General features: G+C 44.2%; 1 protein-coding gene across 1 annotated transcript; it reads left to right on the top strand.

The window, feature by feature from the left end:
* Positions 1 to 651: 651 nt before the first annotated feature.
* Positions 652 to 13,721, top strand: SPRYD7 (SPRY domain containing 7). The gene is made up of 5 exons (XM_065651144.1): positions 652 to 785; positions 2,713 to 2,829; positions 6,359 to 6,525; positions 8,178 to 8,280; positions 12,542 to 13,721. Exons 1-5 carry the CDS (start codon positions 680 to 682, stop codon positions 12,637 to 12,639), a joined length of 591 nt encoding a protein of 196 aa, XP_065507216.1. The 5' UTR covers positions 652 to 679; the 3' UTR covers positions 12,640 to 13,721.
* The last annotated feature ends 1,840 nt before the right edge of the window (positions 13,722 to 15,561 follow it).

The following is a 15,561-nucleotide window of genomic DNA, read 5'->3' as shown; positions in this document are numbered from 1 at the left end:
AAAGATGATGAAGGGAGTGGAGCATCTCCCTTATGAGGAAAGGCTGAGGGAGCTGGGGCTCTTTAGCTTGGAGAAGAGGAGACTGAGGGGTGACCTCGTTAATGTTTATAAATATATAAAGGGTGAGTGTCATGAGGATGGAGCCAGGCTCTTCTCGGTGACAACCAATGATAGGACAAGGGGTAACGGGTTCAAACTGGAACACAGGAGGTTCCACTTAAATATGAGAAGAAACTTCTTCACGGTGAGGTGAGGGTGCCAGAGCACTGGAACAGGCTGCCCAGGGAGGTTGTGGAGTCTCCTTCTCTGGAGACATTCAAAACCCGCCTGGACGCCTTCCTGTGTAACCTCATCTGGGTGTTCCTGCTCCGGCGGGGGGACTGGACTGGATGATCTTTTGAGGTCCCTTCCAATCCCTGACATTCTGTGATTCTGTAAATTTCCACGAAGGAGTCCCTTCCCACACAGCCCAGCACTGTGGGGTTCGTTGACCTGATACCAACCATCTGCCTAGCATCAGCAGCGTTCTCTCTTCTACATGAATCTATATATGAATTGTCCTTTACACCCGCACTCGCCGCCACCTCCCGCCCGCCAGGGGGCGCTGCGGAGGCTCCGCCCCTCCCCTGCCCTTCTGGCCGCCGTTGCGTCTCCGCGGCGCGGCGGGGCTCGGCCAGTCATGGCCGCCTCCGTGTTCTGCTGCTTCTCCTGGTGCAGGGGCGGCGGCGCCGGCCACATCCCGCTGAAGGAGATGCCGGCGGTGCATCTCGACACGCAGCGCATGGGTAAGCGGGGCGGGCCCGGCTCTCCGCCCGCAGGGAGCGGGGAGCGGGCCGCTGCCCGGCAGGGAGGCCGCAGGCCCGGCCCCGGGGCGCGGCAGGAGGTGAGACGGGAGGGGCCGGGGGGCCGGGGTTGGGTGTCCCCGGCGGAGCTGGTAGGGCTGTCTGGTTGTTTTATCATAGAATCATTTAACTTGGAAGAGACCCTCAGGGTCATCGCGTCCAACCATTATCCTAGCTCTAGCACTAAACCATGTCCCTCACCTAAAGGCCTTTCAAACCCCTCCAGGGATGGTGACTCCACCACTTCCCTGGGCAGCCTGTTCCAATGCCTGACAATGCTTTCTGTGGAGAAGTTTTTCCTAATATCCAATCTAAACCTCCCCTGGTGCAACTTGAGGCCATTTCCTCTCATCCTATCACTTGCTGCTTGGGAGAAGAGACCAACACCCTCCATGCCCCAACCTCCTTTCAGGTAGTTGTAGACAGTGATCAGGTCTCCCCTCAGCCTCCTTTTCTCCAGGCTGAACAGCCCCAGTTCCCTCAGCCGCTCCTCATCAGACTTGTGCTCCAGGCCCCTCACCAGCTTTGTCGCCCTTTAATACAGTGCGACCGTACCGGCCCCAGGGGGGATGTGTGCCAGCCCTTGAAGTTCATCCTCTCACTGAGAGGTGCTGGGCAAGTCGCTTTGGGGCGCTTTGTTAGATGGATTTGGCAGTTTTCAGCAAAAAAAAATCTCACTTTGATTTAAATTCAGTTGGAGCTCATCAGCAGAATGAGTATTTGGGGAGATGCCTCAGTCTCAGAGGGGTATGTGGGAGGTGGAGGCTGCCCTTGGGGACTGAAGGTCTGGGTCAGGTTGGGCAAGGGATGGGGGCTTAGAGCAGAGGGGACGAGTTAGAACCGTAGGATCATTCTGGTTGGAAGAGACCCTCAGGATCATCCAGTCCAACTGTTAACCTAACTATAGCACTAAATCATGTCCCTAAGAACCTTGTCTATACGTCTTTTAAACACCTCCAGGGATGGTGACTCCACCACTTCCCTGGACAGCCTGTTCCACTGCTTCACCACCCCCACCCTCTCCATGAAGAATTTTTCCCTAATATTATGGTGGTGAAGACACAGAAGGAGCTAAGCCATACGGCGTCTTGTCCGTACCCCTCTGTGAGCATCACCCTTAGGATGAGCATCCACAAAACCGTGCCCGGGCTTTGTTGAGAAGTGATCTGGGTCAGCTGCAGCAGTGCCAGGGAAAGGACCAGGAGGAGAGCAGTGTGAATGATCCAGGGTCCAGTGCTCAAGTGCAATGATTAGTCTGGTTTTATTCAGTTGTATCAGTGGACCTTGACTGTCTCCCATGTTCTTGACCATGACAGGAGCGCCTAAGATGAAGTCTTTCACTGGAGAACAAAAACTTAGCAGAGGATTTTTTTCTTTGTGTATTGGCAGGCATGATTCTAATGAAAGGTTTTTTTCAGAGAATAATTAAACACCTTGCAATTCCACCCAACATTTCTACCCAATGTGCCTTGCCTTTTCCTTGCAGAATTTTTTTTCTGCAGTGTATAAAGACCAGGATACAGGGCTTTGGTCTTACAGTGAACCCTTTCTGACTAAATTGTAAGTTATGCTTCTGAAGTGGCTGAGCAAAGGTTGTAATCAGCATGGTGCCGTAAAACACAAGAGGCGAAATTAGAGCAGCATATAGATTTTAAATAAATAAACCCTGGTTGAAAGATGAACTAGCCTGTAAACAGCCTTCCTTTTCTTACTTCAAAGCATCGTCCATCATCATAATTCTCAGAGATTAATTAAGCTCTTACTTGGGGCAGAAAGAACAAAAACTGTTCTCAGTGTTTAGGGGTTTTAAGGGCTGCTTCCAGACTTCTAAAAATGTTTTGAAGTTTTGTGGGTTTTTTTCTTCTTGCAGGAACGGATGTTGTTATTGTTAAAAATGGCAGAAGAATATGTGGCACAGGAGGCTGCTTAGCCAATGCACCTTTGCATCAGAACAAGAGCTATTTTGAGTTCAAAATCCAGTCCACAGGTTAGTCAGCAAAAATGTACAACTTTAAACTTGGAAGGTATGTCAGATTGCCTGCTGGAGGTCATATCTCAAATACTGAGCACATGCATCTTTCTAGTTGCATCCTTGAACTTGTGAACATTGGAGAGTTTTATAAGTTGTCATTGTGTAAAAGGAAATTTTGTTGTTTTTTTTTTTCATTGTGGCTCTGAAATATTGAAAAGGATGGTAAGTATATTGCTAAAGGAGTGCAAATACTAAAACACCATATTCTTTTGTACGCTGTTTTATGCATGTTTTTCAGCGTAATTTGGAAATGTTTTTTGGTAAATAAGTGCTTATGGCCATGTAAAACACTGTAGCTATGAAGTAATTTTTAAAATAGTGCAGTTTATCCAGCAATATTTGTAGATATTTGTCTATCTTGATTTGCTTTTAACATGCACTTAGTTTGCCTGGGCAAGGGTAACACTCTGTGTGCTACATTTTGCTCTTTGAATCAAACGTGCAGCACTTACTCCAACACTGCCTTATCAAGAGGAGCCTTTCAGCACCCTGTTTCTGTATTTGTTTTGCACAGATCTGATGCAAGGCAGCTGAAAGTGAATGAAACTTGGAAGCATTATGCTTTTACTAATACAGTCAGCTTCACTAGTACAGAGTGCACTCCAGGCTTGCCTGTATTCTAACATTAAAAATCAGCCTGTATTTTTAAAAACAATAGACACTGTAAAAATGAAGCTGTTCTTTCCCTAAGTGTGTAGGGGGAGGGAAGAAGGGAAGTTTTAGTCCAGAGACAGGCCTTATGATACCAGCTGGAGCTTGAACCCGGCGCTTTCTGGGTAAGGGTCGTTTATATTCAGTTGGATTGGAGTGCAGGCAGCGGGAACACATTTCTGTCCAAAACACCTTGCAGTCAAACCATTTGTTTAGTTTTAAACTGCATGTAAACCCCAGATCAGTCTTAACATGGCAATTTTAATATACTTTCTGTTGGAGGAAGAATCCACGGCAGGTGTTGTTCATATATGGTCATTATTCACACAGATACAGTATCCAGCTTCTTATACTTGAGAAACACAGGAAATAAACTCTCCTGGTCCCTATGAGCTGTGTCTCCTCTATTCCTGTGCCCCAAGAAAGGAGAATTGTAGATCACTTCACTTAAAACTTCGATTCTCTGAAATGTCCCTATGCAATCTATTAGGGATCGTCTGTGGAGTCACCCTGACTATTGAAAAGTTTTCTGAAGTCTAATCAGAATCTTGTTCACACTCTTGTCCTTTTCATTCTAGGCATATAAGTCATAGAATAAATTGTTCTGTAATTTTGTCTTTTGAAACTTATTTTCTTCTATCATCGCCTCATTTTAGTCTTCTGTAGATTAAACAGTCCAAAGGTGGGGGGTTTTTTTCATTGTCTCCGTGTAGAATCATAGAACCATTTTCGTTGAAAAAACCTTTAAGATCATCTAGTCCAACCACTGACCTAACACTGTCACTAAGCTACGTCCCTGAGAACCTCATCTGCGCATCTTTTAAACACCTCCAGGGATGGTGACTCAGCCACTTCCCTGGGCAGCCTGTTCCAATGCCTGACAACACCTTCTGTGGAGAAGTTTTTCCTAATATCCAATCTAAACCTCTCCTGGCACAACTTGAGGCCAGTTCCCCTTGTCCTATCACTTGTTACTTGGGAGAAGAGACCAACACCCTCCATGCTACACCCTCCTTTCAGGTAGTTGTAGACAGCGATCAGGTCTCCCCTCAGCCTCCTTTTCTCCAGGCTGAACAGCCCCAGTTCCCTCAGCTGCTCCTCATCAAAATTGTGCTCCAGACCCTTCACCAGCTTCGTCACCCTCCTCTGAACTTGCTTCAGCCCCTCAATGGCTTTCCTGTACTGAGAGGCCCAAAACTGAACACAGGATTCAAGGTGCAGCCTCACCAGTGCCGAGTACAGAGGGTAGATGATATAGATATCGATGATGTTTTTACACTTCTCATCAGTTTTGTTTCTTCTAGAATATCTCTAATTGACCTAATTTGTCGTGAGGTTTGATGCTTAAAATGGATAGTCTGCTCCAGTTACAGTGGCAGGAGATGTCCTTCATCTGTACATACAGTATGTCTACTTTATATGTACCATACATCCAGAAGCTTTTCACAACAGTAGGGCACAGACTCACGTTCAGCATGTGGTCTGTGATAACTCCCTGTGAACTGGTTTCCAAGCCACAGTTGCATTTATGCCACTTGCTATTCCTGCTTACCCGCTGTTCTTCGTAATTCAGACAAAGCAAATGCATTTTCTTTATTTCAGACCTCTTAACCAATTTGTCAGGATCATTTAAAACTTGAGGGGCCTCTGAAGAGCTTGCAGTCTTGTCAGTTGGTATTGGCAGCACATTTAATAAGCACATTGTAACATTATCCAAGTTGCTGATGTGAATACAGAACAGGATCTGACCTTGTGCATTCAATGCAAAACCTCAAACCCCACTTGGGTCATCTTTTTTGATTTGACAGGGTGCTACTGATGAATAGTCCTGGAATACAGTTTTCTAACCAGTTGTGTATTCATATTGTAACTGTCTAGACCATGTTTTCATAATTTGACTGTTTCAATGTTGTATGAACTTCAGAAACATTACTAAATCAAGATCTGTCATATTTACAATTTCTTTTTCTCTGAGACTAGTCTAACCAGTTGAAAAGGAAATTGTGTTGTTCACAAATCCATGCTAGTTGGATCTGTTTTTTACATCCTTCTACAGTCTCAGAGTTTGTCTTCAATATTTTTCTGGGAATAAAAGTTAAGCTAAGTGGTTGCAATTCTCTGAATCCTTCTTTTTCAGGGTACATGCTGTTTATCTTTAGTCTCTTGTGACTGCTTGTATTTGGTCCATCTGGGATGGAATTAATTTTCTTCATAACAGCTCCTATGGCGCTGTGTTTTAGATTTGTGAGGAAAACAATACTAATAACAAACTAATGTTTTAGCTGTTGCTGAGCAGTGTTCACACAGCATCGGGGCCTTCTCTGTTTCTCACTCTGCCCCTCCACTGAATACGACTCGGGGTGTGCAAGAGGTTGGGAGGGGACACAACCAGGCAGATGACCTGAACTAACCAAAGAGATATTCCGTGCCACATAATGTCATGCTCAGCAACAAAAGGGAGAGGAGGGGCTTTAGGGAGGCTACCCATCTTTTGCTCAGGAATTGACTGGGCACCCTACCCGTGAGAAGTAGTGAGTGATTGCCATTGCATCACTTTGCTTTGTTTTGTTTTCTTTCTTCCGCTTGGTTTTATTCTTCTTTTCCTCTTCCTCTGTCCCACTGTGGGCTGTGGAGGGAAGTGATTGAGTGAGTGGCTGACCGGTGCTTAGCTGCCTACTGGGGCTAACCCACAACAGCCCTGGTGTTTCCAAGAGAGATTTACTGGTAGTATCACCGTGGCGCTAGTTAAAAACACATTCTTTATGCTGTCCTGCTTCAGTCAGGTAGTCTTCCAAATAATATTTTTTCTTACCATGTTAATGTCACGTTTTAGGGATTTGGGGTATCGGAGTGGCAACCCAGAAAGCAAACTTGAATCAAATTCCACTTGGTCGAGATGTCCATAGCCTGGTGATGAGGAATGATGGAGCTCTCTACTATAACAATGAGGAGAAAAATAGACTACCAGCAAACAGCCTTCCTCAGGAGGGCGATGTGGTGGTGAGTTTCTTAAGGCTTCTTATTTCCCCAGCTGTTCCCAGATTTCTCTTATTTACAGCTCTGTGGTCAGACTGATGGTTTCAGTCAAATTGTTCATTCTGCATCTCCCAGTTTGGAAAGTGCTGATTCAAACTCCTGTTGTGTTTGAACCGATGAGCAGCCTGGATGTCAGTGGCCTTCATTCCCAGCATTGATACGTTTCTGGATGAGGAGCAGACTTTACCGGTGTTTGAAAAGTGGCCTCTAATGCTCTGTTGAAGTCTGGTTGTAGTATCTGCCTGACAGGTAACTCCCATCACAAGGATCCCATGTTGTTTGAGATGGGACCTTCCTGAAAAAATAATGTGCTGGAATGTGTTACGTAGCTACGCACCGTGCCCAGCTGAACTCAAGATCCTGTAGCTCACTGGTTAATGATTAGAAGGACAGAGCTGAGCAGAGATAGGTCCTGGGTGATAGATGAACTGTATTTTTGGCCAAACTTTTGTAGGGAAAGAGAGATATTAAGTGGGAAGGGAGTCATGCTTACTGAGAAAATGATTAAGAATGAGAGAAAAGGGAGAACTGAAGATTTTTTTGTGCCTTACTATTCCAGGTTTCTCAAAAACATCTTTAAGTGACTTTGTTCAAAGGGTTGTGGTTTACTGCTGTCATTTTCTCAATGTCCTGTTAGAGATTTATTTTAAAAAATACATGGTAACAATGCAGTGAAATTCAGACCATTTCTCACCACTACTTTTTCTTGCTGGGTAACTTTGCCTCTGTATAGCTGTGGTTAGAAATTTCTTATTTAGAAGTCCCAGGCAGCTAAGGTTGATGCTTCCATCCTTTACCCTCAGATACTATATTATTCTTTTAATCTCCTTCTGAAATTGTTTTTTTGGAGGGTTGCAGACTGTTTCAGGGTTGGGTCAACCTATGTAGTCTGAACAGCTTCATGTAATCACAAAAAAGTAGCTGATGTGTTACTGCTAACTCCCCAGTTTTCATGAATTTCAGTTTATTCTGTCATGAAAATAGATTCCTGAAGTACTGAATGACAACACGAATTGCCACACTCAGCCATACCAAAACAGTGAGAAAAATCATTTAGCTAACCAATAAGTAATTTATTACCTCGTTAGTGTCTCCTTTCTGCTCTGTAGTCAGCCTATTTATAGCATTGTGTATGAACCCAGGGACCGTTGCTGCTGGCAGAGTAAATGAGCCGAGAGAGAATTCCATATGGAAGTATGGACAGATAAATACTGATGCTATGAATTAAGTTTATTATTTCCATGAAGAGATATAAACAAGAAAACTGCAAACTGCTTAATATTAAAAATAATTGAAAATTTTGTGTTACTTGAACATGGTGAAGAATAATTTGGAAATTTGTTCTGTAAACTTAGTAAGATGCAGTGTGCGCTACTGTGCTGCATCCAAATTGAATGAGCATTAAGGAATCCTGAGTATTTGAAAATACAAATGTTACTGGTCATTTATTAACTTCTAGTCCTTTGCAGGAATATTTCAAGTGAGGTTTTCTAGGATGTTGTGGTTTGCATAATGGTGTTAAAATTTGCCTGTGGCTAAGAAAGCTAAATTAAGTAGCAGTCTTATACATATAAACTTGTTGATGCTTTTTTTGCTTAATTTTCTGTACTTCGTAGGGCATTACGTATGACCATGTAGAATTAAATGTATATTTAAATGGGAAGAACATGCATTGTCCAGCTTCAGGAATCCGAGGGACTGTCTATCCAGTGGTCTATGGTAAGTCAGAGGTTTTCAAACTGTTTCACACGTACGGACACTATTTTTATACCAAGTCTGTCTTGTAAGCTGTGCATTCTTCTTCTCACTTAGATGGAACACACATCAATAATTTCTTTTTGGCAACTACAACAATAAATTGCATGAAAATACAAAAGTATGTTTTCACCTCATGTTTAATGCTGCTTACTACCTAGAAAAAATACCACCACTTACTGACTACTTACAGTGTCTACTTGCAACAAGCTGGGGAGTTTCTGCACTTGGTCTAAAAACTGCCAGATAAACTGTGAAGCAAATGAAAAAAAAAAAAACCAACAAACTAATGTAGACTTGAGGACTAATCTGGTTTATCTCTGAAACTTGGTATTTATGGCTATTAATTTCATATACTCCATACATGCATCCAGTGTTAAATATGAATAGATACTGAATTGCTGTTTGTGTTTTCTTTTGGAAATAATAACTTTAATGCAGTACTAGTACACCTGCTTGCTGTATCATGGTACAGCTCTTTGCTGCTTTACCAAATAGATGCCCAGTTCTGAAATCCAACAATTGGGCAAGGCTGCTTGAAGGTAAAGGGGCCCAAGATAGTTGGTTAACATTCAGGGACTGCTTCTACCAAGCTCAAGATCAGAGCATCCCGACGTGCAGGAAGTCAAGGAGGGGAGCCAGGAGACCTGCGTGGTTAAACAGGGAACTGCTGGGCAAACTCAAGTGGAAGAGGAGGGTTTATAAATCATGGAAGGAGGGGCTGGCCACTTGGGAAGAATATAAGGCTGTTGTCAGAGGATGTAGGGAGGCAACTAGGAAAGCTAAGGCCTCCTTAGAGTTAAACCTGGCGAGAGGGGTCAAGGACAACAGGAAGAGCTTCTTCAAATACATGGCAGATAAAACTAACACCAGAGGCAATGTAGGCCCACTGATGAATGGGGTGGGTGCCCTGGTGACAGAAGATACAGAGAAGGCAGAATTACTGAATGCCTTCTTTGTCTCTGTCTACTCTGCCGGAGGCTGTCCTGAGGAGCCCCGTACCCCTGAGGCCCCAGAGGAAGGCAGGGCAATGGAGGAGTCTGCCTCAGTTGATGAGGACTGGGTTAGGGACCAGTTAAGCAATCTGGACATCCATAAATCCACGGGTCCAGATGGGATGCACCCACGGGTGCTGAGGGAGCTGGCTGAAGTCATTGCTGGACCGCTCTCCATCATCTTTGCCAAGTCTTGGGAAACGGGAGAGGTGCCTGAGGACTGGAGGAAAGCAAATGTCACTCCGGTCTTCAAAAAGGGCAAGAAGGAGGACCCGGGCAACTATAGACCGGTCAGCCTCACCTCCATCCCTGGGAAAGTGATGGAACACCTTATCCTTGGTGCCATCTTAAGACATATCAAGGATAAGAGGGTCATCAGGGACAGTCAACATGGCTTCACCAAGGGGAAGTCGTGTTTGACCAACCTCATAGCCTTTTATGAAGACGTAACAAGGTGGATTGACGATGGCAGAGCAGTGGATGTGGTCTACCTTGACTTCAGCAAAGCATTTGACACCATCTCCCACAGCATCCTCACGGCAAAACTGAGGAAGTGTGGACTGGATGATCGGGTAGTGAGGTGGACTGCAAACTGGCTGAAGGAGAGAAGCCAGAGAGTCGTGGTCAATGGGGCGGAGTCTGGTTGGAGGCCTGTATCTAGTGGAGTGCCTCAAGGGTCAGTTCTGGGACCAATACTATTCAATATATTCATCAATGACTTGGATGAGGGAATTGAGTGTACTATCAGCAAGTTTGCTGATGACACCAAGCTGGGAGGAGTGGCTGACACGCCAGAGGGCTGTGCTGCCATCCAGCGAGATCTGGACAGGCTAGAGAGCTGGGCGGGGAAAAATTTAATGAAATATAACAAGGGAAAATGTAGAGTCTTGCATCTGGGCAGGAACAACCCCAGGTTCCAGTACAGGTTTGGGGAATGACCTATTAGAGAGCAGTGTAGGGGAAAGGGACCTGGGGGTCCTGGTGGACAGCAGGATGACCATGAGCCAGCACTGTGCCCTTGTGGCCAAGAAGGCCAATGGCATCCTGGGGTGTATAAGAAGGGGGGTGGTTAGTAGGTCGAGAGAGGTTCTCCTTCCCCTCTACTCTGCCCTGGTGAGACCTCATCTGGAATATTATGTCCAGTTCTGGGCCCCTCAGTTCAAGAAGGACAGGGAACTGCTGGAGAGAGTCCAGTGCAGGGCCACAAAGATGATGAAGGGAGTGGAGCATCTCCCTTGTGAGGAAAGGCTGAGGGAGCTGGGTCTCTTTAGCTTGGAGAAGAGGAGACTGAGGGGTGACCTCATCAATGTTTATAAATATATAAAGGGTGGGTGTCACGAGGATGGAGCCAGGCTCTTCTCGGTGACAACCAACAGTAAGACAAGGGGTAATGGGTTCAAGCTGGAACACAAGAGGTTCCACTTAAATTTGAGAAGAAACTTCTCAGTGAGGGTGACGGAACACTGGAACAGGCTGCCCAGGGAGGTTGTGGAGTCTCCTTCTCTGGAGACATTCAAAACCCGCCTGGACGCCTTCCTGTGTAACCTCACCTAGGTGTTCCTGCCCTGGCAGGGGGATTGGACTAGATGATCTTTCGAGGTCCCTTCCAATCCCTAACATTCTGTGATTCTGTGATTCTGTGAGTGAATTGTGGCTGTTCTGCCAGCAGCCATCAATACAACACAGCAGTTTTGAACAAGAAACAAGTACCATATCTAATTAATCCCTGCACAGGCAGTTTAAGAAGGAATTTATGAATTATGGAAGCTGGAATTTAGCCAAGACATGTGTTAACAATTTGCTCTTCCAGAACTTGGCGGTGGTTTTGTAGTTCCTGGGTAGTCAGAACTCTGTTTCACATCTCATGGGATGGGCAGCCCGTCCCCTGGCTCAGTGCGTAATCAGCGCTGCGCTCTGGGTTGCCTTGTAACTTCGAGCAAGTGATAACTGCTTGTTGCACACCTACAGCCATCTCCAGTTTATCTTTATTCCTGTGCGAGCTTCATCTTCCAAAACAGTTTTCGCTGAGGTACCTTTAGCTATGTGATGTGGATAATTTTTTCATTTCTTGGCTGGTTCCTAATGAACTTCTGGCACGTTCCCATATGTATCTTGATACATTTGTAACACTGAATTTATGAACAGGAAGAAAACATTCTAGATGTGTTGTAGAGCCTTTGAAGTCTATAAAATGTAGCTGACAAATGCTATCTTTCTGAGCTGTGAGGGTGGAAATTGTTTTATATGGTCATTTTGTGATGTGTCCTCAAGCCACGTGATGGCGCTGCTAAAATGTGCAAAGGCTTGGCAGGCAGCGGGAACAGATAATTGTGTGATAATTGAATGTTGCATCTTCCGCGCATTTTGGAAATCGTGTTACATAGAGTGGAGAATGCAGGTTGCTTTCAGAAAGCATTTGGTGGCACGCTAGCCTGCTGTAAATTGTCTTTTTCTCCAGCTGAAGCAGTTCTGGGCCTGGGGAATGCAATGACCTTTTGTCGCCAGGTTCTTACTATTATTTTCCACAAGTGGACATAATTTCCTGATAATTATGATGTTTTATACATATATGACTGAAGCCTGTAAATTGCTTTTGCATGGTACTTACTTGGTATAAACTTTAATGTAAATGTCCTTAATTTAATGTGAACTTCCTCTAGTCATGGGAAAGGATTTGACCGTAGAAAAGAGAGTTTCTTACACATTTGCCCTATCCATAATTCAGACTAGAACTACAGGTACGTTTTTAGAAGAAACATGATAGAGGAGGAAAACATAGTGTCCAGTCTGAGCATGTGAAACAGAAATTGAACTTGAAGATCTTTTCCCTCAGCAGCTGTACCTCAGGCACTTTTGCGTAAGTGCTACAGAACTGTACAAATATTCTAATAGGAGTTTTAACTGAGCCTAGGAGGGAGAAATCCCAACTTTGGCTGGCAGTGCTTGTAACGCTCCCAGTGAAATCAGAGGTAGCATTCTGATTGACTTCACCAAAGACCATTACTGATTAAAGTAAATAGCAGAAGAGACGTGATTTACTCTCCTTGGGTATGTGTGTAGGGCTTTGGCAAATGCATTGAAGTTTCTTTTAATTGTATCTATGTCATGGATGTATTGGAGAATATTCTCCATGGTTTGAGCATAGTATATGATCTAGTAAGGTGGTGTAACAGAGGATCAAACTCTAAGTGTTCCTTCTCTAATTCCTTCTGTTTGGTTCTCTTCTGCAGTTGATGACAGTGCCATTCTGGATTGTCAGTTCAGTGAATTTTATCATACACCTCCACCAGGGTTTGAAAAGATCCTCTTCGAGCAGCAAATCTTCTGAATGTCTTCATACTGAAAATTTGCACCCTGCATTGTTACAAAAGCATTGTCATCTTAAATAAAGCTTCATGTAACTTTTAGGAAACATATCTGTATTTTTAGTAAGTACTTGTGACTGTTGTTTGCAGAATTAATATGTTAACTGCAACACCAGATAACTGTGTTGCAAATATGGGATTTCTGGCAATGTTTTGTCGTTGAAAATGAGTGTTTGGGGGCACGTTTTTTCTCCGATTTGTACTTGATGCATAAGGAGACTAAGGGATATTATTGACATCAGTATTACATTCAGTATTTTGAATAAACTGTCACTCTGTAAAGCCGATAGTTCTTATGCATATGATAGCTATGGAGATGGATAGTTCTCACGATTTTTTTTCCCAGCTTTTTTCACATGGAGGTTATGTACTTCGTTTAAAGGAAGCACTGTGTTTCTAGTCTGTGATTTGGAGTTGCGGTGTCCCAGTTGTGCACAATAACTAATAATACGATGACATAACTAGCAGCTAGATATGTTTTGGGCTTTTTTTGCAAGGTGTAATTTAATCTGTTCCCTCAAAATAACATCTGTTTCTCCTAGCTTTTCATTTGCTTTTATTGTGACAAATAATAGGACACTTTCTAGTCATACTTTTTTGTTGAACTGAAAAAGTAAACCTGAACACTGCCTGTGTTTTTGAGGACCACCTTGCTGTGTTACTGTGGTAGGAGAGTAAGTACGGATCACTCAACTTGGGTGTGCAAAGAGCTGGGTGAACGGTGAGAGATGTCATGGTGAAGCCTTACATTTAAACTGTAAATTAGATTATTCTTTTATGGAATATCGTATTTAATTTCTTTGTGAATCATTTATAAGTGATAATGGCTAAGACATTGTTCTAAAATGTGATGCCCTTGAATATAAATTGTGAGATGCTTTTTTCCCATCTTGTCATATGTTGAATATACTTCCTAGAAGAATTTTTATTGTAAAGGAAATCTGCATACTGGATGTTTGGGTTTTTTTGGTTTTCGCTCTTCCTGGGTTAATGCATTTGCATAAATGAATTATTTTATTTAAATATTTTTAGAAATTATCTAATGCTGAGATTTTCAAATACAAACAGCTTTCTCAAAGCCTTTCACCTTATGATTTTCTGCATCTGTCTTTTCATTCCTAGTGGCCCGTCTTTTCCTTGTAGCCTTGCTATTACATGACAGTGTTGGGTAGAACTTTTCAACCTGAAAGGAACGATGCCCTTGTCACCAGGATGGTATAAAGCTCAGGAGATTAGAGTGCAGTTTTATGGTCTCCCCTTGAAATCTGCTCTGCTTTCCTGTGGTCAGATACATCATCTTAAGTTATACAAAACATTTGTATGTTTAATTTCAGTTTCCCCAGTAGACCTGGGAGCAGCCATACCTGCGAGGGCAGAGGCTTCCACACAAACTGAGCTTCAGGTGGCTGATGCAGCCTTCCAAGTCCCAGGTTGCAGGGTGCGCCTGGGACCACTGTCTGAGGTCAGGAGAGATGAACAAAAGAGCTCCAAGCCAAACTCAAACATGAAAAGGAAGCATACAGAGGGTAGAAGCAAAGATAGGTATCATGGGAGGAATACAGAAACGTTGAGCATCCAGGGACAAAGTTGAAAGTTAAAGCACAAATGGACTTGATTCTGGCTCAGGATGTCAAAAACTACAAGAAGAGCTTCCATATGTACATAGAAGACAAAAGGATGACTAGGGAAAATGCGCACCCACTGGTCAGTGAGGTGGGAGACCCAGTGACCCAGGCCATGGAAAAGGCTGAGGTACCAAATACCTTCTCTGCCTCAGCCTTTACTAGCAAGATGAGCCTTCAGGAATCCCAGAGACCAGGGGGAAGGTCAGAGCAAGGAAGATGTACCCTTGGTGGAGGAGCATCAGGTCAGAGAATACTTAGACAAACTGAACATCTGGAAGTTCATGGGCCTTGATGGGATGCACTCGTGTGCTGATGTCATTGTGAGGCCACTCTTGGATAATCTTTGATCAATTGTGGTTGGGAGAAGTGCCTGAAGACTAAAGGAAAGCAAATGTCACTGCTATTTTCGAGAAGCGTGAGAAGGAGCACCCAGGGACCTACAGGCCAGTCAGCCTCACCTGGATCTCTGAGAAGGTGATGGAGCAGCTAATCCTGGAGAACATTTCCAGGCACATTAAGGACAAATAAATATCAGTAGTCAGCATGACTTCATCAAGGGGAAGTCGTGCTTGGCCAACTTGGTAAACTCCTGTGATGAAGTGACTGACCTGTTAGATGAGGGGAGAGCAGTGAATATTATCTACCTGGACTTCATTAAGACCCTTTTATACTGTCTCCTGTAAGATCCTTATAGACAAGCTGTTGATGCACGGGCTGGGTAAGCAGACAGTGAGATCAGTTGAAAACTGGCTGAATGGCTGGGCCCAGAGCGTAGTGATCAGTGGCATGAAGTAGTGTTGGAGGCCCTTAACTAGTGGTATACCCCAGCGGTCAATACTGAGTCCAGTCCTGTTCAACATCTTCATTAATGATCTGTATGATGGAGCAGAAGGTACCCTCAGCAAGTTTGCAGATGACACCAAACCAGGAGGAGTAGCTGATAGACCAGAGGGTCATGCTGCCACCCAGAGAGACCACAACAGCCTGGAGAAATGGGCTGACAGGGACATTATAGAGTTCAATGAGGAAAAGTGCAAAGTCCTGCACCTGGGAGGAACAACCCGAGGCACCAGTACATGCTGAGGGCCAACGAGCTGGAAAGCAGCTTGGCAGAAAAGATCCTGGTGGGCGCCAGGTTAAACATGACCCAGCAACGTGCCCTTGCAGAAAAGAAAGTGAATGGGATCATGGGCTGCATTGGACAAAATATGGACAGCAGGTTGAGGGAGGTGATCCTCCTCCTCTGCTCTACCTGGAGTG

Source organism: Caloenas nicobarica, chromosome 1, assembly GCF_036013445.1.
Source record: "Caloenas nicobarica isolate bCalNic1 chromosome 1, bCalNic1.hap1, whole genome shotgun sequence".
NCBI lineage: Eukaryota > Metazoa > Chordata > Aves > Columbiformes > Columbidae > Caloenas > Caloenas nicobarica.
This window is presented reverse-complemented; position numbering and strand designations above follow the sequence as displayed.

Excerpts from the sequence above, each read along its gene's own strand:
- SPRYD7 (XM_065651144.1), top strand. The coding sequence starts at position 680 with ATGGCCGCCTCCGTGTTCTGCTGCTTCTCCTGGTGCAGGGGCGGCGGC. Across the intron at positions 2,830-6,358 it reads GTTCAAAATCCAGTCCACAG|GGATTTGGGGTATCGGAGTG; the intron begins GTTAGTCAGCAA and ends GTCACGTTTTAG. Across the intron at positions 8,281-12,541 it reads TGTCTATCCAGTGGTCTATG|TTGATGACAGTGCCATTCTG; the intron begins GTAAGTCAGAGG and ends TCTCTTCTGCAG.